At 41.5% G+C, this 18,592-nt stretch overlaps 1 protein-coding gene across 1 annotated transcript; it reads left to right on the forward strand.

Annotated features, from left to right (window-relative positions):
* The first annotated feature begins 381 nt into the window (after positions 1-381).
* Positions 382-17,253, forward strand: LOC124237657 (alcohol dehydrogenase E chain). Its single transcript, XM_046657588.1, has 10 exons — positions 382-560; positions 1,548-1,737; positions 4,379-4,480; positions 5,357-5,495; positions 7,508-7,595; positions 7,690-7,909; positions 9,837-10,097; positions 13,221-13,356; positions 13,947-14,085; positions 16,520-17,253. Exons 2-10 carry the CDS (start codon positions 1,594-1,596, stop codon positions 16,542-16,544), a joined length of 1,254 nt encoding a protein of 417 aa, XP_046513544.1. The 5' UTR covers positions 382-560; positions 1,548-1,593; the 3' UTR covers positions 16,545-17,253.
* Positions 17,254-18,592: the final 1,339 nt, after the last annotated feature.

The raw sequence follows: 18,592 nt of genomic DNA on the forward strand, positions 1-18,592 counted from the left end.
TTTTTCACTATTTGCCAAAATGATTGTTGTTTACTTTCTACCTTAAATGTCTTCTCTCTACAAAGCCTCTTCTGAGTCCTTCAATCAGAATGCGCTCACTGTGATGGAGAAATCCCAGGTGGTCTGACTGGGTCACCTGCCTCTCCCCCCCTCCCCTCACCATAGACTGTGAGCTTACTTTTATGGATAATCATTGCAGCTAATATTTATTGAAGGCTGTCCTATTTCAGGCTCCCTGATAAATGCTTTAAAAGGATTATCTCATTTGCTCATCAAAAAACCCTTTCAGGAGGTATTATTACTCACCCTCCCTTCACAGATAAGGAAACTAAGGCCAAAGACAGTTAAATAATAAATCCAAGTTCACACAACTAGTAAGAATAGGGTCTGCCTGAATCCAAGGCCATGGCATAACGACTGCCCCATACTGCCTCTAGGAAGGGGAAGAGGACGTCTCTTACCCATCATTGCTACCCTACCCTGCCCAGGTGACTGCCTGGAACAGGGAGATGCTTAGTCAGTGCTGATCGGAACTGAGTGGAGCAGAAATGCCAGGAATGGTGAGTGTCTTTCCTATGACTGATTGCTGTCTGACTTCTCTGCTATGAAGAGGAGGAAAGTGCCGGAGCAAACACATTCCTCTGGCTTGTAGCTCTCTCTGATCTTGTCCATTTTTGCTCCTTTTTCACTCCTCCTCAGGTCTAACTTCATCATGTGGGTTAGAAGTTGGATTGTTTGTCTTTTTGCCATTGAGTTATATGAATTCTTTACATGCGTTGGATATTAATCTCCTATCAGATATATGATTTGCAAATATTTTCCCCCACTCAGTAGGTTGCATTTTCATTTTGTTGATGGCTTTCTTTTTTTTTTTCTGCTTTATCTCCCCAAATCTCCCTGGCATATAGTTGTATATCTTAGTTGCATGTCCTTCTAGTTGTGTAAGTTGATGGTTTTCTTTGCTGTGAAGAAGCTTTTTAGTTTGATGTAGGCTGCCTTGTTTATTTTTGCTTTTGTTGCCTTTGCTTTTAAACTCAGATCCAAAAAATCATTGCCAAGACCAGCGTCAAGGAGCTCACCACCTATGTTTCGTTCTAGGGGTTTTATGGCCTCAGGTCTCACATTCAAGTCTTTATTGTATTGCATATTTGAAAGTTGCTAAGAGACTAAATCTTAAAAGTTGTTATCACAAGAAAAAAAATTCTTGTAAATTTGTGTGGTGACAGATGGTGACTAGATTAGCTGTGGTCATCATTTCACAGTGTATCCAAACATGGAATCATTATGTTGAACACCTGAAACTAATATAATGTTATATGTCACTTATACCTCAATAAAAAAATGTTGGGGCTTAGTTCACACGAAGAGAAAACAGAACTCTGAACACCCTGGGTGGAGTTGAGAGAGGAGAAATATGGAATCCAGGAAAAAGGGAGATGTGTAAGGAAATATTTAACCTAATGAAATCACAATGTTATCTAAAATCAGCGTATTGCAAACAAAGTCAATGTTTGAGCGCTGGTTCAGTGGCCTTTTGATTCTGATAGCACCTGGGATGAGAAAACGTTGATGGGCATGGCTTAAAGACCCCAGATGACACGTGTGGAACTGGGCGTTACTGAAGCAAACAAAACATCCGTGCAGTCCATCTGCTTACGTCCTCAAAAGGGGATTCCGCAAGGATTCGTCAGACTCCTGGCCTGCAGGGAAAACGGCATCATGAGCACAGCAGGAAAAGTAAGTGAAAAATGTTTTACTTTTAGAATTTTATTCTCATTAATATAATACACAGACAGATAATGTTTAATGAACAATTTAAAATACATGTCTAAATTAGAAGCAATATATACTGAAATACAGCATAGAGTGTATGCTTCATTACACAACACACATTGAACTACGATTGGAAAAGGCTATTCCTAAATATCTTCAGCCAGAATGTGCAGCATTTGTACCTACAAAGTCTCTATGTGCTCTGTTAAATAAATGTGCTGTGGTTACAGCCGATCATGAGTAATCCGCAAATCTAAAAGTTGGAAACGTTTTTAGTCAAGAAGTCATCTGTATGTTAAGAAAGTTATCTTTATATTAAGAAACCATAATTTAAATGTTATTCTTTATAATCGTATCTTTTATGAATACGTAAAGTTGAGTCTGACAGAAGTTTGATCCAACTAAAGCATCAGAATGATCTTGGGTAAGCCAGCCAAGTTCAACATGCAAATTCCGACCTAAGAGTCCTGTTATGGCACAGTTCAGGACCCTCCCAGAGAAATCCTCCAGAACACTATCTTCTATGTACAAAAGTCAACATGATTTCACACAATCATTAATACTAGTGCAGTTTGAATCACTTAGGAGCGCTGGGAACACAGAGACTGGGCCCTGGGTCTTCTGCAGAGTCAGCGTGTGTGTTCAGTGCTTCCAGGCCCAGAGAGGCAGGCGGTCATTCAGTGTCGTCAATTCCTCCCGTCTGCCTGCTCAATTACAGCAGCCTGTCAACTCTTCCCAGGACATTTGTTGTGTTAGGAGAGAATCACGCATTATAACATCTTGCTCTGATAACTCAGTTTAACATTCTGAGATTTCTACACACACTGTGTGACACAACAGGCCTGTATCAGGAAGATTGGATGGAAACCACATGGGTAACCAATTTCCAGTTTTCTCATTCCAACTGTCTTATTTTCATTCGTTACTGATTAGCATTTACAATGGCATTTACATTGCAAATGAAGATTAACTAGGGGGAAGAAAAATTAAAATTGCCAAAACTCAGCTTAAGAGAAACAATGAATTCAGAAAGCCAAACGGTAAAGCCAATGTAGTAATGAAAACAACAAGTAACAGGCACTCAATCCTCCCCTCAGCTGCCACGTCCTAACTTCCAGCTCCGTCACAACGCTTCCTTGATGTCTCCCTGTCCTGTGCTACATCGTCTTCACATGCTCAATGGCAACAGCAATAATACTCCTTTATTAGGTGTTGTGAGAATGTAATGAATTAATACCGGCAAGCAGTAAGAATAGTGCGGGCTACAGAGAAATAATTCAATAAATGTTAGTGACCGCTATCACTGTTGTTATTATTGTGTTACCTTTTGTTAATCTTTCACCAGCATGAGGTAGTGAAAAGATAAAGGTAGATTGATATCAATTCTCCAGACAGCCAGCTTCGTTACTTTAGGAAAATTGCTCAGTCAAGTTCTGCATCATTTGAGCCTCGATCTTTTCATCTGTAAAATAAGACCAATAATTCAAAAATACTGCCCGGTGAGGTTTACAGACGGAGCATGTAACTCACCCAGCACAGGCCACAATGCGCCTGCTGCATCACAGCGCCCGATAAGCCACACCTCTCTACCACTGGTGTATTACTTCCAAGGACGCTCACATTCATGTGGCATTGACCACGACAAGCACATTGCAAAGTGGGACGATTTGACATATAAATAATGAAAATGAATTGTTAGATAAATTTCAGTTGAATTTTTTATCATATTTGCAGTGATGTCAATTCTCTCTAGAAAAACATTCTCAACTACATACATTTACAGCAATCAAGACAGGTTTTATATTACATTCCCAGGCACTGAAAATATGTGTTCAACTTTTATTTTTAAGAATGTCTGTGGGTAAGCCATGTTAGCTGGAAAGGCAAACACACAGCTCTCCCATTTCAAAATACATGTGTGTGTGTGTGTGTGTGTGTGTGGCTTTAATTTCTAAAATTTTTGGCTCACATCTAATCTGGAAGGAATCTTTACACATAAGATGATAACGAAACAGAGCTGCCGAAGTGAACTTTCATATGAGTGGTGCAAACAAGCAGCACACAGAGTAGCAGGAGAGAAAATCAAAGGAGGGGAACAGGCAAATCGAGAAGAAGTCTGCTAGGCAGGCAGGCAAGTAGAGAACGGGAATCATGTGTCCGATGGCTTGTGCTTAAGCGGAGAATTGAGCAAGAGGGCAATAGATTTCACATGAACAGAATCTGTCAGCAAAATAACAGAGATTCAGAACTTTAAGTGCCAGCCAACAGTTGTGGGTAAGCAAGCAATTTCAACACCTCCTTAGGAAATATCAGCAATAAACAACCTGGAGAGAAAAACAACATAAGCGTGGCCTAAAAGAAGATATTCCATTTTATCTCAATGTGTCATTAGAGTTAATTCTGTTTCTCTGTTCCTATGTTCTTGCTTTCCACATTTTTAAATAAAGGTATTTTTACTCTCTTTGCAAACCAGAGGTTGTTCATTTCTACGGAACACGTAGGTTCCAGACATGACTCTAGATGTCACACATAAAAAGATGAAAGACTCAATCCTTGACTTCAAGAGTGGGGAACAGCTGGTGTCATCTTTGTGTTCGATTTCCAGGTAATAAAATGCAAAGCGGCTGTGCTGTGGGAGGAAAAGAAACCATTTTCCATCGAGGAGGTGGAGGTTGCACCCCCGAAGGCCCATGAAGTCCGTATAAAGGTGAAACATTTTTCCACTTGTACTGAATTTTAGGTTTAGAAAATTAATAAAACAGGAAAACTGGAAAGAACCAAAATCCATTAAGGGGCAGTATTCGGGTTTTTTGCTGAGGAAGATTAGCCCTGAGCTGACAGCAGCTGCCAATCTTCCTCTTGTTGTTGAGGAAGAGTGGCCTTGAGCTAACATCCATGCCCATATTCCTCTATTTTATGTGGGACACCCACCACAGCATGGCTTGATGAGCAGTGCATAGGTCCACACCCAGGATCGGAACCAGCTGCTGAAGCGGGGCATGTGAACTTAACCTGAACTTAACCACTAGGCCACTGGGCCAGCCCCAAGAGGCAGTTTTTATATGGTCATCCAGAGAGTGGAATTATATTTATTGTCAAGGAAAGATATAAATAGCTACATTTTAAAAAAGAAACGAAAGAATATATACAGTATAATCCTAATAACATAAAAAAATTAATGTACTTATTTGTACAGAAGAAAAGTACAAAGGGATTTATATCAAGATTTCAAAATCAATTGGTATTAGATGGTGGAACTTAAGTGACTCTTTTCTGATGCTAATCTGAATTATCTTTACTTCTATAAAAAGGATGCGCTGTTGTATATTTATAAGACTTAAATATTTCAGAAACAATCATTTCACAGATTATTCCAAATTGTTTAATGCAGGAAAGGCTCATGGAGGAGGGTTTTAGACTGAATAATCTTGGGGATAAACCGCAAGTTTTGTATCTGGGAAGAGAAGGGATTATCGGCAAAATCATGAAAACACTTTAGAAGCCCAATTTCAGGAAAGTGGATATAAGTCCACGTGAGGGTCACAGTCTTCACTGAATCCAGTCCTCCTCCCTTTCCCCGTAGATGGTGGCCGCAGGAATCTGTCGCTCAGATGACCACGTGGTTAGTGGAACCCTTGTCGCACATCTTCCTGTGATCGCAGGCCATGAGGCAGCTGGCATTGTGGAGAGCATCGGAGAAGGCGTCACTACAGTAAGACCAGGTACAGATTTCACACTTGGGGGGGTGTGACTCGGTTCAGGCCCCGAAGATCATCCAGGCTGGATGAGGAAATTGAAGCCATGAGAGGTGAAGGCCCTGTGGACGGTCTCAGAGGAGCTGGGACTCGAACGGAGGCTGTCCCCATCACCTCCCCTCCCTGCCTGCCTCGCTCTGACACGTGTGTGCATGCTCTCCCACGCTCTCTCCTTGGCAGGCGTTTACTGAGTGCTTTCTAGATGTCAGGTGCCAGGTTGGATCCTGGGCTGCGTGAGGACCAAAAGACACGCAGTGCCTGCCAGAACGAAGTTCATAATCAAACAACTGCCATTTGAGTGTTGCTGAGCACGGCCAGTCATGGCCCAAGAGAACCACAAACGAGACCAGGGAAAGACATCAGTCCACATCCTGAGCCTCTGGATCAGTGTGTGGAAACTGCTCTGTGCCGCCAGCAGCTCACAGAATGGGGCCACGAGGCTAAGCCTGAATCATAGTGCGATCTCTGCTGAGCTGGAAGTGAAGTCCCTCCACTGGCTTCCTCTTCCAATATGGCCTCCCTTCTTGTTTGTTTGAGTTTTTAATATTATTTTGCTGGTAAAGACTCACCCTGAGCTAACATCTGTAGCCCATCTCCTCTTTATCTTTCCCTCCCCAAAGCCCCAGTAAGTAGCTGTATATTCTAGTTGTAAGTCCTTCCAGTTCCTCTGTGGGAGGCTACTGAAAGACGAGTGGTATGGTTCCTGCTCCGAACCCAAGCCGGGTGGGGAAGTGGAGCTCCCCAAACTTTAAGCACTAGGCCATCAGGGCTGGCCCTGGCCTCCCTTCTTGAACCCAGAAGGAATGAAACAGACCACTTGGAAGGAAAGGAAAGGGACCTAGCAGACCTAGCAGTTTTATTATCTTTAACCAGGGTTCAATGTGACTGGTTACAAAGTACTATTTCATCTTTAACATTTATTTTATCGTAATTTTATTGTATAATAGTATAGGCAAATATTTTTAAAGGTAAAGGGTGAATAAATAGAAAATTTCTGTGTCATCTTCTCCATGTAAAGTTAACCTATTAAATGTTATGGCCAACCATTTTTCTGGGTCTTGTGGATAGAGAGGATAGATGATTAACAATAAAAATTGTGTTTAACTCTAAAAAATGACTTTAGCCAGTATATTCAACCTCCCCCCTTAACCAAATACTTAATGGCCATGTGGACAGAAAAGAATAAAATAAATTATCTGCCTTGCATTTTAGCTCTCAGTATCTGCTTCAGTTAGAAATCAATTAATAATGAATGACGCCCTTACTTTCCACCCCTGTCCCCTCCACAGTAGCAGGAGAAATAGATGATTCACAAATGATCAGCCATAAACATTTGACAGGCGGTTCTTACTCTAAAGAAAGCATCCAACTCATTGTTGAGGACTGAGGCTTTCAAAGGAATTTCTTGAATTCTTCTTTGTCCCATTTTTGTTAGTTTCCTTAAAAAATGAATAAAATTTCAAAGATAAGCACTCATTTCATAGTAAAGATAAGCATAGTCACTTTGAAAAGCCAAGAAATGGTTGTCAAAATTCTCACTTTTACTGTACCCCAAACTATCACAAAGTACTAGATTCCCCAACATCTGGCAGAAATATGGCAGCCTACTCACAACTAAAATTTATGTTTATACTTACAGTGACAATATTGAAGGTTTAATGAAGATTAAATGAGATGATATGTATAACACCACCGAGAGAAAGGGCACACAATAAAGGATAACGACTAATACAGTGGAACCGCTTTTAAACATCCATGGTTTTCCCACACTTGCACTTCCTTTTTGACAACCCTCGGGCACATATAAACCCAAATCAACAATGCCAGCAGGCAATGGCCAATGGCACCCTGCTGACCGCATCCTATTTCTTGGACACTTTTGAAAGACATGTCTCTAATACACACGCGTAAACTTTAACTTCTTGCTCTATTAATTCCTGGATAGAAGTTTAAGAAGAATTTCTTTTATCCTCCTCTAGGTGATAAAGTCATCCCACTCTTTACTCCCCAGTGTGGAAAATGCAGGGTTTGTAAGCACCCTGAAGGCAACTTCTGCTTGAAAAATGAGTAAGTTTCTGCTACTCTCCTTATGCAGCCATAGATTTGCACGTAGGTTATGCCCGTCTCATGCCCTTGTGTGTCTGTGTGTTGCACTGACTAGTCTGAGCACGCCTCGGGGAACCATGCAGGATGGTACCAGCAGGTTCACCTGCAGAGGGAAGCCCATCCACCACTTCCTTGGCATCAGCACCTTCTCTCAGTACACCGTGGTAGACGAGATCTCAGTGGCCAAGATCGATGCGGCCTCACCGCTGGAGAAAGTCTGTCTCATTGGCTGTGGATTTTCTACTGGTTATGGGTCTGCAGTCAAGGTTGCCAAGGTAGGAATGACAACGGGTGATAAAACCGGTTACACTCAGACTGTCAGGAACCAAAAGGAAAGCAGATTCTCACAGGAATCAGAGATCATTCTTCATACATTTACTAGTAGCTTTCCCCCTGCTCCCATAAGAACATTGACGTACTCCACAGAATTGAGGGTATCGAAGATGAGTAGGAAAATGCCCTCGGAAGGAATGGAGAGCATATCCTAGAACGTTGATCTGTTTATCACTGATGCAAAAGCAGTTGGTAATTAGTCACGAAACAGTAAAGGTGTCGTTTTCAATAATTATGCTTGTTTATTTGTTCTTTGGGATGTCTAAACTCTAGAGCTGGCCGCTCGTTCAGTCATTCATTCTACAGTGAGACAGCACCAACACGCACCAGGCACGGTAGGGTCTGCCGGGTTCTGAGGCAGCAAAAGTAAATGAAATGAAGGGGTTGCCTTTGGGGAGTATCTAGTCCAGGGATCCTCCACACCCAGGATTAGGATTAACAATAGACTCCAAAGCCTTACCTGCTACCCCTCCAAACCGAGGGCCATCAACACACCCACTCTGTGCATCCCGATGAGGAAAGCGAGGAAGCTTCAGTGATGCGTTCATTCCACTGCTGTGTCTCATCCTCTGCCATGAACACACACACACACACACACACACACACACACACACACACTGCTGAAGTGGTAGATTCTAAGGAGAGGTTCTCTAAAGGCTCCTTTCCGCAAACTGTTGGAAATCCAGCATCTTTTCGTTTTATGAAACTGAGGCCCAGAGACATACAGCTGTTTGTCCAAAATCTCACAGCTGCTTCGTATGAGAGCTGCAATGAACCTCTCTCTCAAGACTCCTGCTGATTCATAAATCGTAACACATAATTACTAGCACTTTTAAGTCATGGTCACAAGCCTCTTATTTTCCTGAGTAAGGCAAAGAGGGGAGCCGTACCCCAGGGAATGATTACGCGGTACGGGAGGAGCATTTTACCCTCACTGAAGCCTGACTCTAGCAGACGAGGGTTAGTAAACTGTCCCTAGCCACCTTAATCAATTGAGAGCACGTGTTTTCCAAATTTCTGTGCTTGCATGAAGGCCCTTGTGCAATGGCATCATCTGTTTGAGCAGGTGTTCTAATTGAGCAGCAGCCAAGGGCACTCATAATAATGGATTTCATCCGTTATTAACATAGACCAACTTTTCACTGCATTATCGTCCCTTAGTGTATGTTAAAAAGCAGGGAGAAAGACCCACTAAGATCACATTGGCCTCAAGCTGTGTTATCTTAAAGTTACCTGTGAGCTTCCCCTGGCCTTAGGTTTTGTGTTAACCTCAGGATAATTCTTCCATGTTTCAGAGCTAATTTCTGCTCTCATTCTACTGGTTATGACTACTGAAAGTTAATCAACCAAGGAGTTAATTATTGAGGGTTCAATTGGACTATTTTTTTCAGTCTCCTGGAATAACATTTTACACTTATTATCTCATTTCCCAAAAATTGTGTTTATGTATGTGTGATGTGCTGAAGCTGGCTGTCAAGAGATTTGAGCCTCTAGACTCTCTTTAAGAGGGAAGTCACCAGCATTTAGAGCTCAAAGATCATCCAAGCTCCCAGCTCACAGCCTGGGCTTTCCATTGGAGTCACCTGGGGGCTGGGTCCCACCTGCCCAGATTCTGATTTAATTGGTTATGGGCTGTGACCATTGAGATTTTTTTAAGTTCCCCGGGTCTAATGTCTAATGTCCAGCAAAGATCTAGTTCAAAGCCCTCAGCTTGAACACTGAAACAATTGAAGCCAAAAGAGGCTTTGACAGCAGGTTGGACATAGTCTGAGCAGCTCCTGAAAACAGACAAGGCATAGCACTTTCCACAGCTTAGGAGCTCTCCAACAATCATTACTTGATCCATTTTTGCATTTTCTGAAAACACAGGTCACCCAGGGCTCCACCTGTGCCGTGTTTGGCCTTGGAGGAGTGGGCCTGTCCGTTATCATGGGCTGTAAAGCAGCCGGAGCGGCCAGGATCATTGGGGTGGACATCAACAAAGACAAGTTTGCAAAGGCCAAAGAAGTGGGTGCCACTGAGTGTGTCAACCCTCAGGACTACAAGAAACCTATCCAGGAGGTGCTGACAGAAATGAGCAATGGAGGTGTGGATTTTTCCTTTGAAGTCATTGGTCGGCTCGACACTATGGTATGTACTGCAGAATGCCCTGAGTTCGGCTTCTGCGTTCTGGAGGATGCTTTCAGGCCGCAGAAGAGAAACATTCTATACAAGGAACATTTTTAAAGCTATGAGTGGTGATTTTCCAGCTCCTGTTTGTTATCTGATTGCTTAATTTATCATCACGAGAAATCTTTCATTCCATCAGTTAAGCAAAACTGTTATAACTAATCTTTTCCCTTAGTACAGGGAGGAGGTTTGTTTATTGAGCTGTTACAAATTTATCTTGTTAATCTTTAGTTAAAAAATTCAAACTCAAATATATACGATATAAATTCTGTTCTCAAGTTGGCACGTTTGATTTTTCCCCATTTTCTGAACAATAATTGTTTAACAATTTTTCTGTTTTAATGAATTCTGATTTTTCCCACATATCGTACTTTGGCCACTGAAAATAGTGAGCAATTTCACGCTTTGAATCATTTTATGAACAGAAAATATGTGTTATTTTACCACAGCAGACTGCGCAGTGGTTCCTAGCGAGCACCCAAACCTGGGTGTTGCACTGAATGCTTTAAAAAGTCAGCAGAGTTTTGCACTGAAAATCTTTGAGATAGCTATCTCCTAGCATTGTTTCCAAATTCCATGGATAATACATGTAACATTCTTAGCACAGTGCCACCTGTCAAGTGGTCAGCGCTTAACAAATGTCAGTGGGTGTTATCAATATGAAACACTGTTCCCAGTCTTGCAGTGCTTACAGCAGCTTTGGAATATACATGATATTACTTTCAAATAATTACAAATATCATCAATTGCAAGAGGGAACACATTTCCAGCTGTATTCCACTAATCAGAAGCCTCTAGAATCCTACTGAAAAAAGTCCCCAGAGACCAGCAAGTCCCTCTTTTGCGGTTCTCCAGCAAATCCCAGCTGTGTCGGTGAGAAACAGGAAGAGTGAAGCTCTTTGCGGTCTTGAGCTGGGACGATATGCCGTGGGTGGCTGAGGTTCCAAGAGAACCCAACTTTTCCCAGGCTGTATCTTTCCTCCTTATGCCCTTTTGCTGTGGTTTCCCCTGCATTTTCTGACGTGGAATTGGATTGTTACTTTATTTGAAGACGCCAGTGTCCAATGCCACATGTCCTGAGGTGATCTGGTCTTCCACATCTCATACTTCAAAATCAAAGGACAGATCACTACATCTTGCTAGGGCATCCTAAACAATTTTCTTATGATGGACATGTGTAAAAACATGACTGGAGGAGGAGGGCTTTCTTTCAACATTCCAGAGTAAGAGGTATGGTTTAAAGTAAAACCAATGAACATTTTGGGGAGGTAAAAGCACATTTAAAACCTGTCAGTTTTAGGCCAACAACTACATGGAAAAGGTGCTCGACATGGCTCGTCGTTAGGGAAATGAAAGTCAAAGTCACAAGACACCACCTCACATCTTTTAGAATGGCTGTTCTCAAAAAGGCAAGAGATAATAAGTGTTGGGGAGGCGGTGGAGGAAAGGGAACTTTTGTGCACTCTTGACGGGAATGTAAATCAGTACAGTGATTATGAAAAGCAGCATAGAAGTTCCTCAAAAAATATAAAATGCAGCCACCAGATGATCCAGCCATCCCGCTTCTGGGTAGATAAGCAATGAACATAAAATCACTTTCTCAGAGCGATATCTGCACCGCACATTCATTGCCGCATTATTCACAAGGGCCAAGACATGGAGTCAATAAATGTGCACTGGCAGATGAATGGATAAGGAATCGTGGTGTAGATAGACAGATAGGTAGATAGATAAACAATTTATTCAGCCATAAAAAAGAAGAAAATCCTGCCATTTGCAACAACATGGGTGAATCTGGAGGACATATGTGAAGCGAAATAATCCCAATGCAGAAACACAAGCACTGTGCGACATCACTTATATGTGGACTCTAAAACAGTCAAACTCTTAGAACCATTGAGTAGAATGGTGGTTGCCAGGGGTTGGGGAGCAGGGGTAATGGGTGGATGTTGGTCAAAAGGAACAAACTTTCAGTTATAAGATGAGCAAGTTCTGGGGATCTAACGTAGAGCGTGGTGAGTACAGTTACTAATACTGTATTGTACACTTGAAATTTGCTAAGAGAAGAGATCTTGTGTTTTCACCACACACACAGGCACAAATGGTAACTATGTGAGGTGATGGTGTGTTAATTAACTTGACCGTGGTAATCATTTCACCCTGCATATGTATATGAAATTGTCACGTTGTACAACCTAAAACAATTGCATTGTACAACCGGAATACATACAATTGTTATTTCTCAACCATACCTCAAAAAGGTGGAAAAAAATAAAATACATAAATCAGAAAAACATGTACATTTTAGCAATGGATGGTAGAAAGGGGATGCATTAAAAAAGGAGACCATCAAATGGACAAGAAACAAATTTTGATGATGTAATTGACCTTATATCTTGTTCACTATCAATTTACCTGCTTCAGGGGCCTGCCCATGGTGTAGTAGTTAAGTTCCCGCTCCACTTCGGCAGCCCGGGGTTGTCGGGTTCGGATCCTGGGCGCGTACCTACACACACTTATCAAGCCATGCAGTGGCAGGCGTGCCACTCATAAAATAGGGAAAGATGGGCCTGGATGTTAGTTCAGGGCCAATCTTCCTCAGCAAAAAGAGAAGAGTGGCAACAGATGTTAGCTCAGGACTAATCTTTCACCCCCTACCCCCCAAAAGAACCTGCTTCAAAGTACTGAGTTCAAAATATCTACTTAATAAATAAATGAAAAGTGAGTTAACCAACTGAAATTGCTTGACGGTCATGTGATGATAAACGTTAGCTTTATTTGAGCAATCAGATTTTATGTGTATGTTTGTAACGATTTTTGCCTCTTTATTACTTTATAAGAAAGAATTAAGGTCACACAAATTCATTCATCCACTGTCCTATTCAAGAAATATTCTCTGGGCGTTTTCTAAAGCCACAGCTAGTGGCTTTAAGAAATCATGAAAAACCAAGGAACAAGAGATGCAATCTCTTCCCTCCACACACTCACGATCTAGCAAAATCAATATTGCGTGATACTGTGCATCATGAGTGGGGGTTACCAGAGAATCCAATTTGATGGTGCGATGGATTGATTTTATTCCAGGTGGCTGCCTTGTCATGCTGTCAAGAAGCATATGGTGTGAGCGTCATCGTAGGAGTACCTCCTGATTCCCAAAATCTCTCTATGAATCCCATGTTGCTACTGAGTGGACGTACCTGGAAAGGAGCTATTTTTGGTGGTATGTTGTTAAGCTAGAGGGCCAAATTCTTATTAACCTCAGGACTTCTTCCCTTTTACAAGTGGCAAGGTCAGTTTTTAAAAAGTATCCTGGTTAAAAGCAAATTTAAATTCCTTTGTATCTATAGGCTCCAAATCAACTAGATGTAGAACTAATGCACGCAGAAGGTCCCGACATAGACTTTTCTGGTGTCCCCATGAACTAAGTAGGCGCTTTGAGCACCTCTTTCTATACTCGAGACTGCGCAGGGCACCGGAATACCTAGTAGACCCAGGAACCCACAGCAATAATTCATGTCTGCATTCATCGCCCACATTTAGACAATTGCTAAATTTGCTCCTTCACTGTGGGAGTGCCCGTCTGTACCATAATTTCTCTCTGAGAGAACTGACAACCAGGACCCGATTTAAATAAAGGCCAGACCACTGTGAAAGGATATTGACGCACACACTCTTATGACGCTCAGGAGAGTGGTTTGTGGAATGCCGCACTTTTCATAAACTTTCATTTACATTCTTTTTGGAAAGTCTCCTCTCCAATTCTCCTCTTACCCCTGGCTGAAGCCAACAACTATGTCACTTTATTTTCAGGTTTTAAGAGTAAAGATTCTGTCCCCAAACTTGTGGCCGATTTTATGGCTAAAAAGTTTGCACTGGATCCTTTAATCACCCATGTTTTACCTTTTGAAAAAATAAATGAAGGATTTGACCTGCTTCGCTCTGGAAAGAGGTAGGTTTTAAGTTTCTTTTTATGGTGGGTTTTGACCAAGAGAGAAAAAAGATGGAAGGATGAGAAAAACAGAGTGCCTTGGTTTTCCATTACCAGTTCAATCTTTGCATGTAGAACATTTAGGACTATATGGTGAGAAGCCAAGAACAGTTGCTTTGCATTTCCTGTTCTGCTGAAGCCAAATTATGTTGGTTACAGCAAATCTAAACGATCAGAGCCACTCAGCCTTTTTCACAAGAAAACACTCACCCTGGGCAAGGAAAAAGAATCAGAGACTCATGGTCATAATTATAACCAGGAGTGATGGCAGCCTCTGCCTGGCCACCAGAAAGGTTGACCATTAATGGCTATAAATTTAAATTCTATTCAGGACATCCCAAAAGTTCACTATGGGAGTAAGTGGAGCTACAATGGGATTGCTTTTTATACAGATACCACAATTTTTTCAGAAAAAAATCACAGTCTGTTGTTAATTCTTCTTTCCATTTACAAAGAATTTTTCGCAAATAAAAATTAGTATGTGGGGGGCTGGCCCGGTGGTGTAGTGGTTAAGTCTGCACGCTCTGCTTCAGCGGTCTGGGGTTCGCATCTTTGGATCCTAGGCACGAACCTACACACTGCTCATCATCCATGCTGTGGCAGCATCCCACATAGGAAAGAGAGGAAGATTGGCACAGATGCAAGCTCGGGGACAATCCTCCTCACGAAAAAAACACAAAAAAATTACTCTAGAGAGGAAGGGTACAAAATGCTATTTTTAAATGTTGAAGTCTTTTCTTCAAAGCTTCGGAAATTAAGCTGATTCCAATTCCTACCTGTGACATTTAACTTTTACAGCCACTTAAAAGGAAGGATTGCGTCACCTGTGTTAACATACAAGGCAGAACTAGCAAAAGGCAGTTCTATCTAACTCCACCTTCTCATTTCAGAGTCCCTGCTTTTCCGCTGCCTCACACTTCTTCTCGTGAGGTTTTCAACGTTAAACAGCATTTCTTAAGCAGCCACACACATAACACATTACACTAGATGCTTAGTGTGATGAATATGATTGAGGAAGGAAAGAAACTAGGATCCAAAGAGCACTGGATTCCATCCTTTCTGGAAAGCAATTTGGTAATTTGTATTAGAAACCTTAAAAAAACTTAGATCCTTTGTCCCAGGGTTCCATTTATGGGACTCTTTTCTACTGAAGTAGTCAGAAATGCAAACACGCATCGATTTAAGTATGTTCCTCTATCATCTATAATATCAAAAGTTGGAAACATCCTGAAAGCGTAACATGAAGGAGATGCTTAAATAAGTTCCAGCCTTGTACTAGAAATCAATGAAGTCATCAAAAAGAAACGCTTTCATAAAAGTGGGAAAGTCTCATGATGTAAGTTTAGGTTGTAGAATAGAGAAAATAAACATATGTACAGTATGATACCAAGTTTTCAACAATAGCACTAAAAATTTACATGTGTCTAGAAAAATGTTGACCAAAATTCAAGAAAATATTAACACTGATTATCTCCAGGTTGTGGGATTACAGGTTACTGTTACTTTCTTCTTTACACTGTCCTGGAGTTTCTAAGTTATGTACATATATTTCTCCTGTCATATGTCTGTATATACAGACATATAATTTCTTAAAGACACAAAGACCTTCATTTTATAAAAGTATTTTTCCATCAGAAGATGGTTTTTGGAAAGGACATTGGTTCTAGTGTAAATGTTACATGTCTGATCTGCCCAAGAATGAAGCCTCTCTGAATACAAATCAACTTTATCATCTGCTTCTAAGAATCTGAAACATTTCTTTGTCAAAGCTCTATTAAACCTCCAACATAGTTTAACTTTGTTACGTTATCGGTTCCTTCAAGCAAATGACCTCTCATCTTGTAGTTTGTACAACTTTGTATTTGGTTTAAACCCCAGCATCCCACACTAGACGTGTGACCTACAGCGAGTTACAAAGCTCTCTAGGTCTCAGTATTTGTAATCTTAAAGGTGGAAATCATATTAGAACCTGCCTCATAGTATTGCTGTTTGAGGTTTAAAAGACATAATGCATGAAAAGCATCTGCAGAGTGTGTGAAAGACAGCAAGAACTGCTTCCATACCATCACCCATTGTAGTTTTGTATTCAATATTATGTCAGGCGTGTAGGTGCTCAATAATGATTTTTTGAGGATGCTACTATATAAAGAAGCCTAAATGGCCATCAAATTCACGATGTTTTTCTTGAGCTTAGGGTTGGGGAAAACACAAGCAAGAGCCAGGACAAGATGAACTGCCCTTTTACTTGACTCAACTTGGGTGCAAAGGCATGGGAAAGGAGTGGCGGGAACAGACACTTTTTCACTGAGACATGTCAAGTGCTCTCGGACTCTCACACAGAAGACTGAATGATCTAAACGTTAAAGCCATTGACATCTTTTATTTCCTGTTTCAGTATCCGTACCATCCTGACGTTTTGAGACCATACAAATGTCTGCACTTGTAGCCGTCTTCTGGCTCCTCTATCCTCTGGATCATCAGCCAAACAACATCAATAATTCTGTTCCTCAAAGATGCTATTAATAGTTACTGCTGGGAGCTTTCTAAAAGAAACAAAAATTGATGTGAAGTCACTTTTCAAGCAAACGTTTAAAATCCAAGTGAGAGCTAGAGAAACCATCAGCTGGGTAACTGAGTCCACAAACTTTCCTTCTTAATCATTCTCCTCACGTTGAATCCTGTCACCTTTCCCGTTGAGGGAAGGCACTTCTTTTGACTTCTTGCACGATTTGTGTCTTGGGCACCCTTAGTACTGAAGCCCGGGGTGGGGGTCCTCATGATACTTGCCCCTCAGCATACACGTGATGGGCTATTGTGCTCTAAGCCTTCTCCTTCCACATGCATTTCCACTGTCTGTATTTGCCTTTTGATGAAGGTACCAAAGCCGTACAATAAAATACAGACTGTGAAAAGATACACTCAGATTAATAAGTGGAGCAGGTCTAGAACTTCTAAAGGCAGGGAATTTCTTAGGAAAATGTCATACATTTTTATAAGGTGGAGGGAAGTGTCTTTATCGCTTTTATACTGTTGGCAGTGGATATATGATCGTTCTTTTAAATAAAAGCAGTTTCATGCGACGTCGTATTAAATTTGAAAAGGGCCGTATTAAAAACTCCGTAATTTTTATTCATGGAAGTGCTTTATTGGTTAAACAATCTTAATTATTACAATTAACTGAAAATGAGTCTTAAGGTAATTAAAAAGCAATGTGGTGGCCTTAAATGTAGGGATGGGAATGAAGCAGCTATGGACACAGCCTGTAAAATGGGTAACCAAGAAATAGCACAAATGTCCAAAGCAATATACTTTCCAAATAGAGGCATGTGCATTTAAAGATGTATACTTTTTCAAAAATTATCTTCAATCTAGAACTTTTCTATGAGCTACCGTGTCTTAAATCAAGTCGATAACTCTGGAATTGGTTTAATTCTTGGATGTGTGAGAGCCTATGGTACCCATTTGTTAGTGCTCTCCCATTCTCAGGGGAAGATTTGCATTTTGAGCTTTGTCTCTAAATACATAACGAAAGCTTGCTGCTTTAAGGAGTTTTAGCTCTCTCTAAAAGGGTTCCTTCTATGTCTATGATTTGTTGGATGCTGTGGGAAGGAGTGCAGACTTAGAGCAAGTGAGCTACCACTTCATTGTGACCTTCAGTAAGTTACTCAACCTCTCTGAGCCGACGCCATCCTTTGTTTTAAAGATTGCTCTACGAACCCATTACAGGTTCACGGAGATTAGATGAGATGATGCTACTGAAACGGCGCTGTCAACTGTGAAGTGCCCTGTAAATGTAGGGAATAGTTTGATTGTTTTTTCAAAAGTGCTGAAGGAGATATTTAGGATCAAAGCAGCTTTCAGAATGCCCCTGAGATAACATCATGGGACTCTCTGGGTCCCCCATTGCTGGGTGCTCCGATGTTTATATATTGGTGCCGATGGTGTGAGATCCAGAGGATAAAGAGATGGTCCTAAATGCCCACATCACATTAGCGGGCATATAATCCTGCAGGTTGTGCAGAGGCCTGCATCCAGCTCCAACCCTCCTTCCTCTCGGGTTGTGGGGAGTAGGCTGACAGCAGGTTGGAGGTGGGCTTGTCGGTGCCCTCACAGAGGGGCACGGTCCTCCAGGGCTGTGTGGGGAGGTGGGGTGGATGCCTCTGACCCAGCGCTGGCTCTCTGTTTACATTGACACTGACGGAGAAGGAGGCAGGTTGAAATCAAAGAAGAAAAACGGAACCACAGAGTGGCTGGTATTTTGTTAGCCCTGTAATGGCGCACATGGCCAGGGCGTCCTGCTGGCCTGCAGCAATGAAAATTTTGACTCTAGAACAAGAATTTCCATATTTGCTGGTCTCCTTAAAACAATGTAGCTGTGAATGTTTGCAGCTTGCACTCACTTTTAGCCAGCTCTGAGAAGCTTAGTCGAAACAAGGAACATTTTCAAAGTTTGAAGGGAATTTCACGT

The sequence above is a fragment of the Equus quagga genome, chromosome 3 (assembly GCF_021613505.1).
Source record: "Equus quagga isolate Etosha38 chromosome 3, UCLA_HA_Equagga_1.0, whole genome shotgun sequence".
Lineage (NCBI taxonomy): Eukaryota > Metazoa > Chordata > Mammalia > Perissodactyla > Equidae > Equus > Equus quagga.

What these genes read in the sequence shown, in the direction of transcription:
- LOC124237657 (XM_046657588.1), top strand. Translation starts at nt 1,594, where the DNA reads ATGACACGTGTGGAACTGGGCGTTACTGAAGCAAACAAAACATCCGTG. An exon ending in AACTTCTGCTTGAAAAATGA is followed by an intron (nt 7,596 to 7,689) that starts GTAAGTTTCTGC and finishes TGCACTGACTAG; the next exon opens with TCTGAGCACGCCTCGGGGAA. An exon ending in GAAAGGAGCTATTTTTGGTG is followed by an intron (nt 13,357 to 13,946) that starts GTATGTTGTTAA and finishes CTTTATTTTCAG; the next exon opens with GTTTTAAGAGTAAAGATTCT.